This window comes from Protomyctophum bolini (assembly GCF_963924005.1).
Source record: "Protomyctophum bolini genome assembly, chromosome: 5".
Classification (NCBI taxonomy): Eukaryota; Metazoa; Chordata; class Actinopteri; order Myctophiformes; family Myctophidae; genus Protomyctophum; species Protomyctophum bolini.
Window position 1 is genome coordinate 5596829 of NC_137866.1, and position 20000 is coordinate 5616828.

The window sequence follows — 20000 nt, forward strand, 5'->3', positions numbered from 1 at the left end:
GGTACCGCACACTGGGTCGGTCGGGGCACAGTTGTGGGTCGGTTCTGCACACTGGGTCGGTGGGGACACATTTGTGGGTCGGTTCTGCACACTGGGTCGGTGGGGACACATTTGTGGGTCGGTTCTGCACACTGGGTCGGTGGGGACACATTTGTGGGTCGGTTCTGCACACTGGGTCGGTGGGGACACATTTGTGGGTCGGTTCTGCACACTGGGTCGCTCGGGACCCAGTTGTGGACATTGGGCACATTGTTATGGGATCCTTTTATTTTTTTCGTTTCCTACATTTTGCTTTTAATTATTTGTTATTTCAAAACATTTTCAAAAACCCATCTCCAAAAAAGCTAAACGTTGCATGAATTAAAAAAAAAATCTCCCCCCAGTCATTTCTAAGTCATGAAAATAGCAGATCTATAAGCTCACAATGTGTGCGTGAAGCGACGTGCTTGGGAGCTTGTAGATCTGCTATTTTCACTAGTTTGGGTCCCGGGCAAACTTCTGATTTCTCTTTTGGGTCTTGAGCTAAGAAGTTTGGGAAGCACTGCAGTTATTATATTATTATTGTTGTATTGACATGAAAAGAGTCAAGAAAGGAGGAGAGATAACGAGAGAAAGGAAGGAAGAAGACGAGGAGTAGTAAAGATGCTTAACCCATTCTGACCTGAGATCAGATTCATACGAGGTTTGCACTGGACACACACTGGTCTGATGAACCCATTCTGACCTGTGATCAGATTCTAAAAATGTCAGTCGACTCTTCGATTTTTCAAAAATAGCAGACCTACAAGCTCGTAGCGCGCCACTCGGTGGCGCGCTATGAGCTTGTAGATCTGCTATTTTTCAATAGCTAAAGCATAACATGATGCTGACACCAAGATGGGTTCCCGTTCAGAATGGGTTAAAGCGGGGATGTCACGCCCCTCGGGAAGCTATTAAGGCTATTAGCGCTAGCATCTAGATTGTGACGTAAAGTCGGGCCAGCTCAATTTGACCAATGAAATTGATCTTGTATCTGGTCTAAATGTCAGAGCGGCTCTGGGCTCTGCGAGTTAGCGTTCCTGGTGGCTATCAACTCATGCTAGTGGTTTTGAGGCCACCTTCAGCCTCATAGCTGGGTAAAAGTTTGGTGGAAAAATTACTTTTTTGCTACAAAAAACTCGCCAGAATGACACCGAGTTGACGTCCAAGTTTTAGGGAAAACTGTTGCATAATCGCAATTCCGCGCGACGGGCTCCATCGTACCTATCTTGTCTATCTGTCTCCCCCCGCTGACACGCCCTCAGCCGGCTAAATGCTGAACAGGGCTCACGGAGCCCTGGAGCTTCACGTAACGTTACCAGTACACTGCCTGTGACTACTCTAGCGGCCGGCCTAACCTGTGTCCGCCCCTCTCTCTCTCTCTCTCTCTCTCTCTCTCTCTCACACACACACACACACACACTCTCTCTCTCTCTCTCTCACACACACACACCGATATGGGGGGGCGGTCTCTCTCTCTCTCTCTCTCTCTCTCTCTCTCTCTCTCTCTCCGTGCACAACTTGGAGCTCTCCAAATAGCCACCAGAAGTATGATGAAACTTGACATAGCGTTATTTAGGCTATAATGATCAACTTGTATGGGTGATCATTTTATGTATATCAAATATTATACCCCTCCACACACACACACACACACAACACACACACACACACACACACACACACACACTCTCTATCTCTCTCTCACACACACCGATATGGGGGGGGCGAGACCCCCCCCCCCCCTCTCTCTCTCTCTCTCTCTCTCTCTCACACACACACACACACACACACACACCGACAGTCAGAGAACTGACTCACTAAACAACACTAAACAACGTTGGATTCGTACAGTGCAGAATGCAGATAAGTGTAGGCCTATAATGTTCTTATTATAATTGTGAGTTTGTTTTTTAACATGCACCGCGAGTCCACGGGAGCCGATCTACAAGCTCACAACGCGTTGCACTGCGAGTAGCCTAGAGAAGGCTGTCAAGTGAGCAGCGCAATCGCGCATGCTATAGAAATATCCTAATAAATAAATAAAAAGGTGTCGCTTGCAGGGGCAGTTTCCTTATGGGACTTGCCTCTAGAATGCATGCATAGGCATGCAAGTGCACTCGGCATTTATATATCATATATATAGACTAGTACGAAGTACAATTAAATGATCACAGGCATTCTAGGTCTAGGTCGGGACACATGAAATCCACGTAAATGCCTTTCCGCTAGCTTCACGTAAACGCGAGAAAACATCAACTTCTTTTTTTTCACCGCTGGGGGGGGGGGGAGGCGGGGCTGCGGATAGCCCCCATGAGGATCATCAGAACTATTCGGGTCTGACCCATACAATGTTTTTCACTCATGAATTCATTATGCATAAACAAACATTTCACATGAAGAAACAATGTTGTGTGTGTGTGTGTGTATGTACACACATGCCCAGTTCAATGCGGGGCAGAGAGGCACTGCGCAGCCTGCATGAACAGAATAGGCTCTGTGCCCCGGCGGTGAGAGGGGCTGCATCCCAGCTCTCTGTGCCCCGGCGGTGAGAGGGGACAAACGGTCGTGAGCGGGGCTGCATCCCAGCTCTCTGGAAGTCCGAGTGCGAAATTGCGATTATGCAACAGTTTACGCTAAAACTTCCACGTCAACTCAATGTCATTGTAAGGAATAAATAAAAGCAATAAAATAATTTTTTAATGATATTTTCACCTAGTATGACGCAAAAGGTTACCTCAAAACCACTAGCCTTTACTGCGCTAGCCACTCAGCTCGGCTAGATGCTAGGTCACGTCAGAGCCTGAGATATAGTCACGTGTCGTTTGAAACTGTTTTCATTCAGACCACGTGATGTACCTTATCAGCAATGTTAATCTCGGGCTTTGACACTCCCCCTTTAAAGGTCTGGTGACCTTTGGTTTCTGTGTTCTGAATAATTAGCAATTAGCAAATCATTCTGCCTGCGGACCACTTTCTGAGGCTAATTATTATTATTATTCAGAAAACCCCAAACCACAGAAAATCCAATAATGAATGTTCAAAGTTCAAGTTGTTTTTTTTTGTTGGGGTGCAATTGAGGTCAGTAGAAATAAATAAATACGAGAGAGAAAAATAATAAAATATCACCAGACCTAATTTAGGACGATAGCCCAAGCCACACAAAATCTGGTCTCATGCTGTAAGTGGGCGATCTTTTTTTTTTTTAAATAATTTGTATCCCACGATTTTGTAACCCATTTTTCACCCCTGTGTCAATTATCTAATGTGATCCTGGGCTCTACACACCCTCCACCAACCTAGTCCCCATATATGGGGGACAAGGGGAGAGCAACGGACTTGAACTCCATGCTTCCTTCATGCCTGAGTGTCCAAGTTGCTCCTTTTACACCTGACAGGGGGGAGTTTCCCTGGTTGGACGTCGTAGCGCGCGGAAGGAACACGTTATTCCAACCAGTTCCTTTCCCCTCCATCAGGCGCCCCGGCTGGCCAGGGGGAGGCAGTTTAGAGACCAGGATGTAAGTGGGCGATCTAACGGCAGATCTCACGAATGTCCTACGTTTATATTACTACTGAGTGTGTGTTGTTGGGATAAAGGAAAACGGTTTTTTTCTCCTGTTTTTTTTCTCTCTGAATAAAGCCATGTTTGTGTCGGAATGTTAGGAAGATTATGCGGCTTATTGTTGTGACGATCGGGTCCAATATTTTGTCCAGTTTGGGCTGTCTGTCTCTTCTATACTGTTTGTTTTGGGCTAAACCAGCAAAACATTCATTTTGTTCTTGTCGATTTTGAATGCTATCAGTATTTAGGGTTATGGGATTAGCGTTAGCAGTGTACTGTACTGTACTGTGACACAGGAAATAAAGCAGCTGCCATCTCTGAAAAGGAACATGAACTCTACGTCACTGATTAGAATAAATAAATAAATCATTTATTTCAATATTTCAGAGTATTTCATGTCTCTATGCTGCAGCTCTCTCACAGGGCGTTCTTGTATATGTTACAGCACAGCCGTTCCAATAATAACCACAATGTTCTTTTTCTTTTTTTTTCCTGTCTTTTATGCAACAGCTTGACAACGTGTCAACGAATTGTACTTTTACTGATTTGATTGATGTGTTGTGGTTATTGGCCCCATCACAGAATGCCTCTTGGCCAATCACAATGCAGCGTGAGAGTGTTATAAATACAGTAGCTGTTGCATGAGAACAGAGCTGTGTGTGTGTGTGTGTGTGTGTGTGTGTGTGTGTGTGTGTGTGTGTGTGTGTGTGTGTGTGTGTGTGTGTGTGTGTGTGTGTGTGTGTGTGTGTGTGTGTGTGTGTGTGTGTGTGTGTGTGTGTGTGTGTGTGTGTGTGTGTGTGTGTGTGTGTGTGTGTGTGTGTGTGTGTGTGTGTGTGTGTGTGTGTGTGTGCACGGTAAAATAAAGCATCTCGTCTTACACATGACCACAAACACACATGGTTTTTAAACCGTAAATGGAGATTATGAAGTCATGGAAATGTAATGATAATAATATCCTTCTCTCTCTCTCTCTCTGTGTGTGTGTGTGTGTGTGTGTGTGTGTTCAGTACTGGTATGAAGGAGACGAGACTGGGGACCTGCCCGTAGACTTCTCCATCGTGTGGGACGGTGACTTCCTCATAGACAAACCAACGTCCATGAAAGGTGACACTTCACTCGATCACGTGATCTGGATCTGATACTTTTACTAAAATGTATTCAAGCTGTTTTGGAGGTTTCCTCCCGACAGAGACGACATGTCGCTAAAACCCAACAGTGCTGGTTCTGGTTCTGTCGACGTTAAAGCAGCACGTCTAGAACGGGTGGCTTCTGAACTTGGCCCCCACCTCTGTTCCCTCTCTACAACAAATCTCTTAAAATAGTTGACCTACACGTTGTATGACGCCTTGTGAGCTTGTAAATCACCTATTTTAATAGGTGAATTGTTCTATTTCACTATTTTAAAAACATTAAAAAATTGCTCACCTTACCTAGCCGATCTAGAAGCGTCAAAATAGTAAAAAAGTCAAAGAAGTTTAGGAATAAGGGGTAAGGGCTCTGGCAAAAATAGGGCCCTGAGTCAGAGTCCTGCAACGGGTCGGATACCCCGCCGGTACCCGAGTTTGACGGGTCAAAACGGGTGTAAGTTATAAGTTAACGCGTGCGGGGACGGGCGGAACACGACGAAATCCGGCCGGGTAACATTTTAATCGGAGCGTTCTGCAGGATGTTATGAACAGCAGCTGGGTTGCTTCTGAACAGCGGAGACAAGTTAAGTCCGTCACATGCCCAAGGATTCGCCAGTGATGTCACATTACTGACAATCCCGTCATAATGGCATTCTTTCTGCTGCTGTGCTACTCCAGTGACATCACGGCCCAATCCTTGCGTCCTTATCGTAGCATTTCACGTGTTGTGATTATCACTATACGAGCTGCAGCCTGTAGCCTATTGTCATAACCTTGCGCTAATGAAACACCAAGGGTGTTTCATTAGCGCAAGGGGCGGGCAACGTGTCCATTTTTTGACGGGCGGGGCGGATCTGGCATCGATTGACGAACTGATGATTGACGGGCACGTGCGGGCGTGTGCGGGGTTCGAAAATTGGACCTGTGCATGCAGGACTCGTGCCCCGAGTCCCTATTCAATGAGTCCCTATTCAATGGAGCAGACGGAAAGTGTGCCATCTTATAATGAGCTATGGTAATGATTTAGTTGAGGACCAATTATACCATGATAAGGTTGGAAATGGGTGAAGTGGTCCTTTAACTCATAATACCGTTCATTTAAAATTTAATAGAGCATTAATTATTTCTGCTCCCGCTGTCCTCAATGTTAAATGGTGTGTGTGTGTGTGTGTGCGCGTGTGTGCTTGTGTGTGTGTGTGTGTGTGTGTGTGTGTATGCGTGCGCGTGTGTGCTTGTGTGTGTGTGTGTGTGTGTGTGTGTGTGTGTGTGTGTGTTTGTGTGTGTGTGCGTGCGCGTGCGTGCGTGCGTGTGCGTGCGCTCGCTGCAGCCCTGCTATACAAGTGCGAGGCCCAGCGCTCCAGCTGCGGCCAGTGCCTCAAGGCTCCGCCCACCTTCGACTGCGGCTGGTGCACGGAGACCAGGAAGTGCCTTCTGCGCCAGCACTGCCCCGCCCCCGAGCAGAACTGGATGCACCACGGACGCCACAACCTGCGCTGCAGCCACCCCAAGATCAGCAAGGTACATTAACCCATACACAACCTGCTGCAGCCACCCCAAGATCAGCAAGGTATTTAACCCATACACAACCTGCTGCAGCCACCCCAAGATCAGCAAGGTATTTAACCCATACACAACCTGCTGCAGCCACCCCAAGATCAGCAAGGTACATTAACCCATACACAACCTGCTGCAGCCACCCCAAGATCAGCAAGGTATTTAACCCATACACAACCTGCTGCAGCCACCCCAAGATCAGCAAGGTATTTAACCCATACACAACCTGCTGCAGCCACCCCAAGATCAGCAAGGTATTTAACCCATACACAACCTGCTGCAGCCACCCCAAGATCAGCAAGGTACATTAACCCATACACAACCTGCTGCAGCCACCCCAAGATCAGCAAGGTATTTAACCCATACACAACCTGCTGCAGCCACCCCAAGATCAGCAAGGTATTTAACCCATACACAACCTGCTGCAGCCACCCCAAGATCAGCAAGGTATTTAACCCATACACAACCTGCTGCAGCCACCCCAAGATCAGCAAGGTATTTAACCCATACACAACCTGCTGCTGCAGCCACCCCAAGATCAGCAAGGTATTTAACCCATACACAACCTGCTGCAGCCACCCCAAGATCAGCAAGGTATTTAACCCATACACAACCTGCTGCAGCCACCCCAAGATCAGCAAGGTATTTAACCCATACACAACCTGCTGCAGCCACCCCAAGATCAGCAAGGTATTTAACCCATACACAACCTGCTGCAGCCACCCCAAGATCAGCAAGGTATTTAACCCATACACAACCTGCTGCAGCCACCCCAAGATCAGCAAGGTACCTTAACCCATACACAACCTGCTGCAGCCACCCCCAGATCAGCAAGGTATTTAACCCATACACAACCTGCTGCAGCCACCCCAAGATCAGCAAGGTATTTAACCCATACACAACCTGCTGCAGCCACCCCTAGATCAGCAAGGTATTTAACCCATACACAACCTGCTGCAGCCACCCCAAGATCAGCAAGGTATTTAACCCATACACAACCTGCTGCAGCCACCCCAAGATCAGCAAGGTATTTAACCCATACACAACCTGCTGCTGCAGCCACCCCAAGATCAGCAAGGTATTTAACCCATACACAACCTGCTGCAGCCACCCCAAGATCAGCAAGGTATTTAACCCATACACAACCTGCTGCAGCCACCCCAAGATCAGCAAGGTATTTAACCCATACACAACCTGCTGCTGCCACCCCAAGATCAGCAAGGTATTTAACCCATACACAACCTGCTGCTGCAGCCACCCCAAGATCAGCAAGGTATTTAACCCATACACAACCTGCTGCAGCCACCCCAAGATCAGCAAGGTATTTAACCCATACACAACCTGCTGCTGCAGCCACCCCAAGATCAGCAAGGTATTTAACCCATACACAACCTGCTGCAGCCACCCCAAGATCAGCAAGGTATTTAACCCATACACAACCTGCTGCAGCCACCCCAAGATCAGCAAGGTATTTAACCCATACACAACCTGCTGCAGCCACCCCAAGATCAGCAAGGTATTTAACCCATACACAACCTGCTGTAGCCACCCCAAGATCAGCAAGGTATTTAACCCATACACAACCTGCTGCAGCCACCCCAAGATCAGCAAGGTATTTAACCCATACACAACCTGCTGCAGCCACCCCAAGATCAGCAAGGTATTTAACCCATACACAACCTGCTGCAGCCACCCCAAGATCAGCAAGGTATTTAACCCATACACAACCTGCTGCAGCCACCCCAAGATCAGCAAGGTATTTAACCCATACACAACCTGCTGCAGCCACCCCAAGATCAGCAAGGTATTTAACCCATACACAACCTGCTGCAGCCACCCCAAGATCAGCAAGGTATTTAACCCATACACAACCTGCTGCAGCCACCCCAAGATCAGCAAGGTATTTAACCCATACACAACCTGCTGCAGCCACCCCAAGATCAGCAAGGTATTTAACCCATACACAACCTGCTGCTGCAGCCACCCCAAGATCAGCAAGGTATTTAACCCATACACAACCTGCTGCAGCCACCCCAAGATCAGCAAGGTATTTAACCCATACACAACCTGCTGCAGCCACCCCAAGATCAGCAAGGTATTTAACCCATACACAACCTGCTGCTGCAGCCACCCCAAGATCAGCAAGGTATTTAACCCATACACAACCTGCTGCAGCCACCCCAAGATCAGCAAGGTAGCACCCCCTTAGATAGCACTTTTTAGACATAGATAGCATTTGAAACAGACTTACAGCATGTCATGTAGACAGCACTATAATTGCATTGTATGTAGTCATAGCACTTCATAGTACATAGCATAGTATAGTATATATGTATAGTTTCATTATATAGATATTCCACTGTTACGTTCTTAGCTTACGCATGTTTCATGATAAATGCTTTGTATGTGATGTATTCCCATGCCTTTTTGTTCTTGCTTAATGTAAGTCTGCTAAATGCCTAAATTGTAAGGTACAGAGCAGTGCTTCCCAAAGTGGGGTCCATGCTGCCCTATGCAAAGACAAAGTGCACTAACTACTACACCGATTTATCTGTGTATCCCAAAGCTCAAATTATCCTTAAGTTACCTCAAGAACAGACTTAGCAAATATCACGTATATGCCGATATCTCATTTGGTTGACCAGTTGAAACACTTTTAAACCCAATTTTTCCAGTTTGAAAAAAAGGTTTTAGTTACTGTACTTTGGCTCGGATTTGCAACGACTGTCTGTGTGTGTGTGTAGATCCGTCCGCTGACCGGGCCCAGGGAAGGGGGCACCAGGGTGACCATAGAGGGGGAGAACCTGGGTCTTCAGGTCAGAGAGATCGCCCACGTCCAGGTGGCCGGAGTCAGATGTAACCCTGTCCCCTCACAGTACATCAGCGCAGAGAGGTCAGTGTGTGTGTGTGTGTGTGTGTGTGTGTGTGTGTGTGTGTGTGTGTGTGTGTGTGTGTGTGTGTGTGTGTGTGTGTGTGTGTGTGTGTGTGTGTGTGTGTGTGTGTGTGTGTGTGTGTGTGTGTGTGTGTGTGTGTGTGTGTGTGTGTTAAATATAGTATTATATACAGGAGTGCACACATGCGGTGTGCCAGTGCGCATGTCATCAAAACGTTTTGTGCGCGGTAGATCAAAGGCATGGAGGCGCATTTGCGCACCAGCTGAGAGACAGTTAGGGATTTAGAGAATGCTGACAGGCATTCAAAAGGAACTCAAATGAGACGTTAACGTCCTGTAAGTAAGACTTAGAAATAAAACTAGTGTTGACTAATCATTACAAGTGCCGCTTATTTTGATGAGGCAGTTTCTGCACAGAAAGTCTGTTTCACTTGTAAACAAGCTACGATAAATGAGCTGTCAAAGTGCTATAGTCGCTAAACCACGTTAGCGACCATGTTTACAATATGAAAACTGTCACTTAGACAATGTAGGTTACACACGCTGGAATTAAACATGGAACCTGCATTAGGTGCAGCATTAGGTGAGTAATTAATTGTATATGTGTTATGGACGTTTGTGGTTGTGCTAGAGATAAACGGACAGGTGCTGCCAGTGGGATATACTGCTGCTTAACGACGACACTGTCTGTGACTATAGGTGTACTAGTGTAGCGTTGCATCTGCCCGTGTGAAAGCAGCATAACGTTGTGACTAGGTGTACTAGTGTGTAGCGTTGCATCTGCCCGTGTGAAAGCAGCATAACGTTGTGACTAGGTGTACTAGTGTAGCTTTGCATCTGCCCGTGTGAAAGCAGCATAACGTTGTGACTAGGTGTACTAGTGTAGCTTTGCATCTGCCCGTGTGAAAGCAGCATAACGTTGTGGCAGGATACGAACGTCTTTACCCCCCCCCAAACTACATGGGCAGGTGCTCCTTTGAGTACTAGCCCAAAATAATAGTGTGCACCCCTGATTATATATACACATTATGACATCTGTGCTCTCTCTCTCTCTCTCTCTGTCTCTCTCTCTCTCTCTCTCTCTCTCTGGCTGTCTGGCTGTCTCTATCTTACTTCTGTGGAGGCATTTGTTCAGATGTGAGGGCTATGTGAGGTTTTGTGTAGCATTGATCAGGGAAGTATTGACATAGACTAGAGGGGCATAAAGTGAATGGCAAAGTGAATTTTATGTTGTTTAAAGTAATTTAATAGGACTTTTCTGTGTGGATGTATATGGGCTGTCAAGGCCAGATAGTAGTTTTTTGCCACTCGGTAGGCGTTCCCACATAACGTCCGGGTAGGATGATGATGTCACGCGCCGCATACCCTCTATTGTCTTTGTTTAAAAAAAAAAACAGATTAGAATACATGGGTGTTTATTACTAATATACAAACAGTATTGTATCTGTCTGTTCTTTTGTATTGTGTATGTTATTTAGTGGAGCCTGCAATGGGTGATAATGTTCTGATTGATTGAGTGCTAACAACATGAATGTCAGTGAAGGCTCACTGTGGTTTCTGCTCTCCTGCACAATCTGTCTTGAGAGATTAGTAAAGTCTTCTCTGCCTGTCTGTCTGTTTTTATAGATTAGTAAAGTCTTTCTCTGCCTGTCTGTCTGTTTTTATAGATTAGTAAAGTCTTTCTCTGCCTGTCTGTCTGTTTTTATAGATTAGTAAAGTCTTTCTCTGCCTGTCTGTCTGTTTTTTATAGATTAGTAAAGTCTTTCTCTGCCTGTCTGTCTGTTTTTATAGATTAGTAAAGTCTTCTCTGCCTGTCTGTCTGTTTTTATAGATTAGTAAAGTCTTCTCTGCCTGTCTGTCTGTTTTTATAGATTAGTATAGTGTTTCTCTGCCTGTCTGTCTGTTTTTTATAGATTAGTAAAGTCTTTCTCTGCCTGTCTGTCTGTTTTTATAGATTAGTAAAGTCTTTCTCTGCCTGTCTGTCTGTTTTTTATAGATTAGTAAAGTCTTTCTCTGCCTGTCTGTCTGTTTTTATAGATTAGTAAAGTCTTTCTCTGCCTGTCTGTCTGTTTTTATAGATTAGTAAAGTCTTTCTCTGCCTGTCTGTCTGTTTTTTATAGATTAGTAAAGTCTTTCTCTGCCTGTCTGTCTGTTTTTAAAGTCTTTCTCTGCCTGTCTGTCTGTTTTTTATAGATTAGTAAAGTCTTTCTCTGCCTGTCTGTCTGTTTTTAAAGTCTTTCTCTGCCTGTCTGTCTGTTTTTTATAGATTAGTAAAGTCTTTCTCTGCCTGTCTGTCTGTTTTTTATAGATTAGTAAAGTCTTCTCTGCCTGTCTGTCTGTTTTTTATAGATTAGTAAAGTCTTCTCTGCCTGTCTGTCTGTTTTTATAGATTAGTAAAGTCTTCTCTGCCTGTCTGTCTGTTTTTTATAGATTAGTAAAGTCTTCTCTGCCTGTCTGTCTGTTTTTATAGATTAGTAAAGTCTTTCTCTGCCTGTCTGTCTGTTTTTAATAGATTAGTAAAGTCTTTCTCTGCCTGTCTGTCTGTTTTTTAAAGTCTTCTCTGCCTGTCTGTCTGTTTTTATAGATTAGTAAAGTCTTCTCTGCCTGTCTGTCTGTTTCTCAGGATAGTGTGTGACATGTCGGAGGCACTGCTCCCCCACTCCCCAGGAGGTCCAGTGGAGCTCTGTATTGGAGTCTGTAGTTCAGAGTACAGAACTCTGTCTCAGCAAACCTACTCCTTTGTGGTGAGTGAGTGTGTGTGTGTGTGTGCGTGTGCGTGTGTGTGTGTGTGTGTGTGTGTGTGTGTGTGTGTGTGTGTGTGTGTGTGTGTGTGTGTGTGTGTGTGTGTGTGTGTGCGCGTGTGTGCGTGTGTGCGTGTGTGCGTGCGTGCGTGCGTGCGTGCGCGCGTGCGTGGGCGCCGATTTATGATTTTCCCGGTGGGCGCTCAGACTTTGAAGATTACAAGAGAGAGAGAGAGAGTTTGAATGACAGAAATCCGTTCAGAATGAGCCCACATGAGGTATAAGCCCCTGGGTATCATGCATCCTGACGCAGTGCATTATAACGGTCCTACCGGTGCATTGCTCGCTATCTCCCGTGGGTGCTCCAGATCCCGAGCAACGCCTGTGTGTGTGTGTGCGACTTCATTAAATTTGTCTTTGTCACTATATTTACGTGACCATTTACATTATACACCACGTCGCTTGGTGACTAGACTACAGTTCATGTCATTTACTCTGGTCTTAACAGTGTTATTGCCGTAATTGTGAATCTCTTTCTCTCCCATCTGTCTTGTATCTCCACCCTCCCTCCATGGTTGTCTGGGTGTGTAGAGCCCCTCTCTGAGTGGAGTTATCCCAGAGAGGGGTCCCGTCTCTGGGGGGACCAGACTCACCATCTCTGGGAAACACCTGGACGCTGGCAGCTCTGTCACCATCTACATCCACAAGGAAGAGTGTCTCTTTGTCAAGTAAGAGAGAGAGAGTGTGTGTGTGTGTGTGTGTGTGTGTGTGTGTGTGTGTGTGTGTGTGTGTGTGTGTGTGTGTGTGTGTGTGTGTGTGTGTGTGTGTGTGTGTGTGTGTGTGTGTGTGTGTGTGTGATGGTCAATGGTTTAGATCATTTTGAAAGGTCAAAAAGTAAAGTATGCTAAATGATCAATACTCGTGCTAGCAAGCAATTAATTCATTGTTAAATAAAGCCTTTCCTTATTTTTATTTATAATTTTTATCCTACGATTTTGTAACCCATTTTTCACCTGTGTCAATTATCTAATGTGATCCTGAACTCTACACACCCTCCACCAACCTAGTGCCCATATGGGGGACATGGGGAGAGCAACGACTTGAACTCATGCTTCCTTCATGCCTGAGGTTTCCCTGGTTGGACGTAGCGTGTGGAAGGAACACGAGTTCCTTTCCCCTCCATCAGGCGCCCCGGCTGGCCAGGGGGAGGCAGTTTAGAGACCAGGATTACTGCATGTTTTTTGTGAGGGTAAATAAAGCCTTTCCAACATTACTAATCTCTACTAATCGTCCTTCTCCTCTCCTCTCCCCGCCTCTTCTCTCAGACGGACTTTTCGGGAGATCGTGTGTGTAACTCCCGCCTCCCAGTCCAACTCTGGCCCCGCCCCCATCCGCCTGATGATTGACAAGGCCGAGGTGACGAGCTCCGACATCCGATACGTTTACACAGACGACCCGACCATCGTCAACGTAGAACCCAACTGGACTATACTCAAGTAAGATACACGCACAGGCACATAAACACACACACATTCACACAGGCGCACACACACGCACGCACGCACACACACACACACACACACACACACACACGCACGCACGCACACAGTCACACACAGTCACACACAGTCACACCCACATATTCACTGGTATGTATAATGTAATGTTAGATTAACATTGGAATTATACAATGTATAGATGTTTGCATTGAACGATACATCCGTTTAACACAACTCTTGTGAGCTTGTTAGCTGTGAAATGACTGTGGACAGTGCCGGTTCTAGGCCTTTTGAGGCCCTAGGCAACATATTATACAGAGGCCCCCCCCCCCCCCTCCTGCTTTGCCACGCCGGATAAAAATTGTAAATTTGCCATGAAAATGCTTCAATCTGGTGCACTTTGAGATCAAAATTAAGAAGCTAGGTGGGGGCCACATGTGGCCAGTAGCCCATGTAAGGGATACATGATCAGGTAAACTGGTAGTGGTCCTACCCCCCCCCCCCCCCCCCCCCTATGAGATTTACTACAGGTCAACTGGTAGTGGTCCTACCCCCCCCCCCCCCATGAGACTTACAAATCCCAAATGTTTATAAACAAATCCCAAAATGTTTATAAACAAATCCCAAATGTTTATAAACAAATCCCAAATGTTTATAAACAAATCCCAAATGTTTATAAACAAATACCAAAATGTTTATAAACAAATCCCAAAACCCATGAGACTTGGTCCTACCACCCCGACCATGAGACTTACTACAGGTCAACTGGTAGTGGTCCTACCCCCCCCATGAGACTTACAAATCCCAAATGTTTATAAACAAATCCCAAATGTTTGTAAACAAATCCCAAATGTTTATAAACAAATCCCAAAATGTTTATAAACAAATCACAAATGTTTATAAACAAATACCAAAATGTTTATAAACAAATACCAAAATGTTTATAAACAAATCCCAAATCCCTTGGTCCTACCCCCCCGACCATGAGACTTACTACAGGTCAACTGGTAGTGGTTAGTGCCGGTTCTAGGCCTTTTGAGGCCCTAGGCAACATATTATACAGAGCCCCCCCCCCCTCCTGCTTTGCCACGCCGGATAAAAATTGTAAATTTTCCATGAAAATGCTTCAATCTGGTGCACTTTGAGATCAAAATTAAGAAGCTAGGTGGGGGCCAGTAGCCCATGTAAGGGATACATGAAAAAAAAATCTTCTCCCTGTGATGAGGCCCCCTCAGTGGTTGAGGCCCTAGGCGACCGCCTAGTTCGCCTATGCCTAGAACTGGCCCTGACTGTGGATAAATATGGATACTTACTTAACTGTAATGTACCACAGCTGAGTTACAACAGTACTGCAGCACGTACACAGCACCCCCAGGGGGTCCTTGGGGGTGTTCCGGGGGGTTCCTACAGTAGCAACAGTAGTTAATAGTAATACAGCATCACAATCATTTTAAGCACTTCATCCACGTAGAGATGTGCCGTCTGAGAAGCGTTCACAGAGATGGTTGGGTACACATCCTGTATTTAACCCATTCTGAACAGGAACCCCTTTTGGTGTTAGCATCATGTTATGCTTTAGCTATTGAAAAACAGCAGATCTACAAGCTCATAGCGCGCCACCGAGTGGCGCGCTATGAGCTTGTAGGTCTGCTATTTTTGAAAAATCGAAGAACGACTGACATTTTTTAGAATCTGATCTCAGGTCAGAATGGGTTAATCAGACCAGTGTGTGTCCAGTGGAAAACCTCGTATGAATCTGATCTCAGGTCAGAATGGGTTAAGCACTTCATCCACGTAGAGATGTGCCGTCTGAGAAGCGTTCACAGAGAGGGTCGGGTAGTAACACATCCTGTATTTAGGCCACCAGGTGCTGGATGTCAAGGCATCGCGGCAAACATCAAAGAGGAAGAAGACACATTTGCACACTTAGTACTCACTCTAGCTCCACGGTGGACTTACTTTATTTAATTGGCTGGCAAAAGAATCTGCACATGTCCTGCCATTGGCAATGTAGTAGCTTGAGGAAGGCGGGCGTGTTGTATGTTAATTCTGTTCAGATACCCTGAATAGATGGAGTTAATTCCTCTGGACTGGACACTTCTTTGCAGAATAATAATTAACAATAATAATTGTTTGAAAAACCTGCAGGGAAAACGTGCATTTTCGGAAAAACCTTCAGGAAAATGAATGGCGAATTAATGGCACATCTGTATATGTTGGCTATTTTTTAAGATTTTAGATTTCTTTTTGAAAACGTTTGGAAACTTTTGAATTTGGCCTTATTTAGATTTGTACATAAATCTTCTTTTCCTGTGTGTGTGTGTGTGTGTGTGTGTGTGTGTGTGTGTGTGTGTGTGTGTGTGTGTGTGTGTGTGTGTGTGTGTGTGTGCGTGTAGTGGCAGTACTATTATCACAGTAACAGGGACCAACCTGCTGACCATCCAAGAGCCCAAAGTCAGAGCCAAGTATGGAGGCATAGAGACCACTAATGTAAGTATACTGTATATACCCTGTATCCTAGCTTCCTAGTACCCTTCACCCTAGTTAGTATCACATACATTGTATCCTGTACCCTAGCTTCCTAGTACCCTTTACCCTAGTTAGTATCACATACATTGTATCCTATATGGCAGAGTATTGTGCATCCTATATGGTGTACACTACTACGCTGTTCCCTAGTACCCTTCCTTGTACTCCTGTACCCTAGTATTCTGTAACCTATACACTACCCTGTAAACTAGTAGTACACTGTACTCTAGTACTCCGTACTGTACACACTTTAACCCATTTCATAGCGTGCCACTCGTATATCTGCTAAAGAAAATGTAATGGAAGAACGACGGACATAGAAACATAGCTTTTTCAGATAACTGTCATTTTCAAACAGACATTTTTAGAATCTGATCTCAGGTCAAAATGGGTTACCTTTAATGTGTATTCAATTTCATTCTCTCTCTCTATCTCTCTCTCTCTCTGTCTCTCTCTCTCTCTCTCTCTCTCTCTCTCTCTCTCTCTCCAGGTGTGTAACGTAGTGAATGACAGTGTGATGACCTGTTTAGCTCCCGGTTTAATCTACAATAAACCCAACCCACCAGAGGGGGCGCTACACCCGGACGAGTTTGGCTTCATCCTGGACCAGGTGATGCACGCACGCACGCACGCACGCACGCACGCACGCACGCACGCACGCACGCACACAGACACGCACGCACGCAGACACGCACGCACGCACACACGTTGTTTTAAAGTTGTCTTTTGTTAATAATGTTGTTATTACATGTACTGTATGTAATGTAAACGTTCTTGTGTTGGTTTCAGGTTTCTGCTCTGTTGATCCTGAACTCCACCCCCTTCACACACTACCCCAACCCCACCTTTGACCCCTGGGGGAACACAGGCATCATGGAGGTCAAGCCAGGGTCACCCATCATCCTCAAGGTCAGGACGCGCGCCCGTGTGTGTTATAGTTTTTAATGTTTCATTCTCTTATGTTTTATTTCACTTTGACTTCATGTCTTCAATTTACGTTCATGTTTATGTAAACTAATTCTTCAGGGTAAGAACCTGATTCCTCCCGCCCCCGGCAACAACCGCCTGAACTACAGCGTTCTGATTGGAGACGTCCCCTGTCTGTTGACGGTGTCGGAGAACCAGCTGCTCTGTGATTCGCCAGATCTGACCGGGGAGCAGAGATTGGTGGTGAGTGATTTGGTCCAGTTGATGCTAATTAGGGTCTGCTTCCTATTTGCTTTCCTACCTCGGCAGCATTTTAGATAGGCAGGGCGGAACAGAGAGCGATGTCACAGCTAGAATAGGTAAAGCTAGAGCAGCCTTCATCATCCTGAAGAACATCTGGTCCTCTAAACAGATAGCCTTGACAACCAAAGTGCGGATCTTCAATTCCAACGTCAAATCCATACTGCTCTACGGTTCAGAGACGTGGAGGACGACTAAGAGGACATTGCAGAGGGTCCAGACATTCATTAACAGCTGTCTGAAGCGCATTTTCAAGATCTGGTGGCCAAACAAAATCAGAAGTGAAGAACTCTGGAGGAAAGGGAGTCAGGAACCAGTGGAGAAACAGATCCTAAGGAGAAAGTGGGGATGGATTGGCCACACCCTGAGGAAACCGGCAGTTAGTACAACGCGCCAGGCACTGACTTGGAACCCCCAGGGGAAGCGGAAGAGAGGGCGGCCTAGGAACACCTGGAGGCGGGACACTGAGGCGGAGCTGAAGAGACGGAATCAGCTGGGGAGAGGCGGAAAGGACGGCCCAAAACCGTGTTGGATGGAGAAGAGTCGTTGATGGCCTATGCTCCACTGGGAGCGACGGGCCTAAGTAAAGTAAAAGTCCTATTTGCAGCCTTTGACAAGTGTGTAGGGTCTGAGCGATATGGACACATTTTAAATGGAGGGTATGCACAAAATTGCACATGCATAAAGTGAGTGAGTGGCAAAGTGAGTTTAACATTGTTTTATGTTGTTTAATGCAAGTGGTCTGTTTGGATGTACTGTATGGGCTGTCAAGGCCAGTAAGTCGTTTTTTGCCACTCAGTAGGCGTTCCCACTATAGATTTATACACCGATGTATCGGCCCGACGATCGGTAGGGGCCGATGTTTGCCTCGTTAACTGCCATCGGTAAAAAACTTGACTTTCACCGATGGCAGTGGCCGATGTTCTGCTCTGCAGCCAAATCCGGTAATACACCCTCGTACGGAGATGTATAGAGCGACTGCGTGTCGTTCAGTGTACTGAGTCTGAGTACAGTGATATTCCAGTGATATTCCAGTGATATTCCAGTGATATTCCAGTGATATTCCAGTGATATTCCAGTGATATTCCAAGCCAGCCCTGTTAACCATGCAGCCTATATTTCATGAGCTGTGGTGCGGTACTACTATATTTTTTCCCCGCGGTTAATTTCACTGATGTGTACAACCTTTATTCAAATAGATTTAAAAAACTGAGCACATGTATTTTTTTATCTATACGGCTTTGATCAATTAGAGCTCCCCTATTCTCCATATTAAATCAAAAATACAAAAGGCTTTGCCTGCCATGTTTAGTTTAGTGTAGTTTATTTGATCGTCCTTCAGTTTCAAATACAATATCTAAAGACAATGAATGTAAGCTGTTATGAAAACAAAACAAAACCAAAACATGAAGATGATCAAAAGGAGTAGGCAGAAGCTAAAAGCTTATAAATGCCTCTCCTACTTACAACAGAACATGAATCATAATACTCATTACATTAAAAGATTCACAAAACAAAAGTCAAATACGAGAATTCCACCCCCCCCCCCCCAGTGTCACCGTAGAGATAGCATTACATAACCGTTAGATTACACATTATTATTGTTGTTGTCATTATTCACATTACCCTCATTGCCAATGAAAATTATCACTTATGTTGTTGCTGAGTAATGTCATTTGGTTCACATTTTTAATGTTAACATAAATACAATAATATTAATTGTATTCATTATTAATAATGACAGCACTAATGACTATCAAAACCTGTACAAAATGTATCAGTTGATCATACAATAACGTCAACATGCTACAGTATGTATATGTTTATCATAACTTTACATTTTGCACAAAAAAAAACATGCTCGACAGGAACTGTAACCAAATAATGGCCCGGTGCAGAAATAAATAACGGCCTACTGCAAATAGCAGCCTAGTTCCTTATAAACGACGGGGTCCAAATTGATTTTGCACGGGCTACCATTTGGAAAAATACAGTATACAATAGATAGTTTTTGTTAACATCGGTATCTGTATCGGCCAAGCATTCCCACATCGGTGCACCCCTAGTTCCCACATATCTTCCGGGTATGATGATGATGCGGTCACGCGCATACCCTCTATATCAGAATATCTTTGGCCAAATACCTCTTACGGATAAAAAATAAAAGTTTAGGAAGATATCTCCAGGTATTATATAAGGTAATGAGTTAGTATCTTGAGGGGAGGAGGAGATCAGCCGGAGAAGCAGAAGAAGCCGTACTCTTCTTTTTGTCACCGTGGAGACAGAAAGAGAACGGAGCCAGAAGGCATAGCTCTCAATCTATTCAATCTCTGTTCCTACTCTCTCTCTCTCTCTCTGTGGTCACGGAGTGTGAGTCATGACCCAAAGATACACACGGCACAAAATGAGTTTCCTCAGTCCGGGTGGCTGCATGCGGCCTCTCCCTTAGAGATAGATAGTTCAGTGCTGCTCCTTCAGTTGGGAAGGAGCCAGGTTAGGTTAGGTGGTTCGGTTCCATCTAGCATGGATGCTTCCCAAGGACCACATCGCTTCTATTTCCACTACTTCTTAATTATTCATTTGTTTGTACCATTTTGACCTGAGATCAGATTCTAAAAATGTCTTCTACATCCTGACAGTTTTCTGAGAAAGCCATGTTTCTGTGTCAGTCGTTCTTAGATTTTTCAAAAAATATCAGACCTACAAGCTCGTAAGCGCGCCACTCGGTCCCGCGCTATGAGCTTGTAGATTTGATATTTTTCAATAGCTAAAGCATAACGGCTATTGAAACATTCATACGACAAGAAGAGAGAAAGACAAAGAAATACACCGATAGAACAAAACTCTACG

At 45.2% G+C, this 20000-nt stretch overlaps 1 protein-coding gene across 2 annotated transcripts in view; it reads left to right on the forward strand.

Annotated features, from left to right (window-relative positions):
• plxna3 (plexin A3) overlaps window positions 1–20000 on the forward strand; it is a 129062-nt gene that overhangs the window by 87997 nt on the left and 21065 nt on the right. For both annotated transcript variants that reach the window (XM_080764364.1, XM_080764363.1), the window contains exons 14-23: window positions 4588–4684; window positions 6035–6225; window positions 9006–9154; window positions 11778–11898; window positions 12487–12623; window positions 13221–13391; window positions 15791–15884; window positions 16414–16533; window positions 16713–16832; window positions 16950–17093. In XM_080764364.1, the coding sequence (XP_080620490.1) occupies window positions 4588–4684; window positions 6035–6225; window positions 9006–9154; window positions 11778–11898; window positions 12487–12623; window positions 13221–13391; window positions 15791–15884; window positions 16414–16533; window positions 16713–16832; window positions 16950–17093 (1344 nt within the window). The remainder of the gene's footprint in view (window positions 1–4587; window positions 4685–6034; window positions 6226–9005; window positions 9155–11777; window positions 11899–12486; window positions 12624–13220; window positions 13392–15790; window positions 15885–16413; window positions 16534–16712; window positions 16833–16949; window positions 17094–20000) is intronic.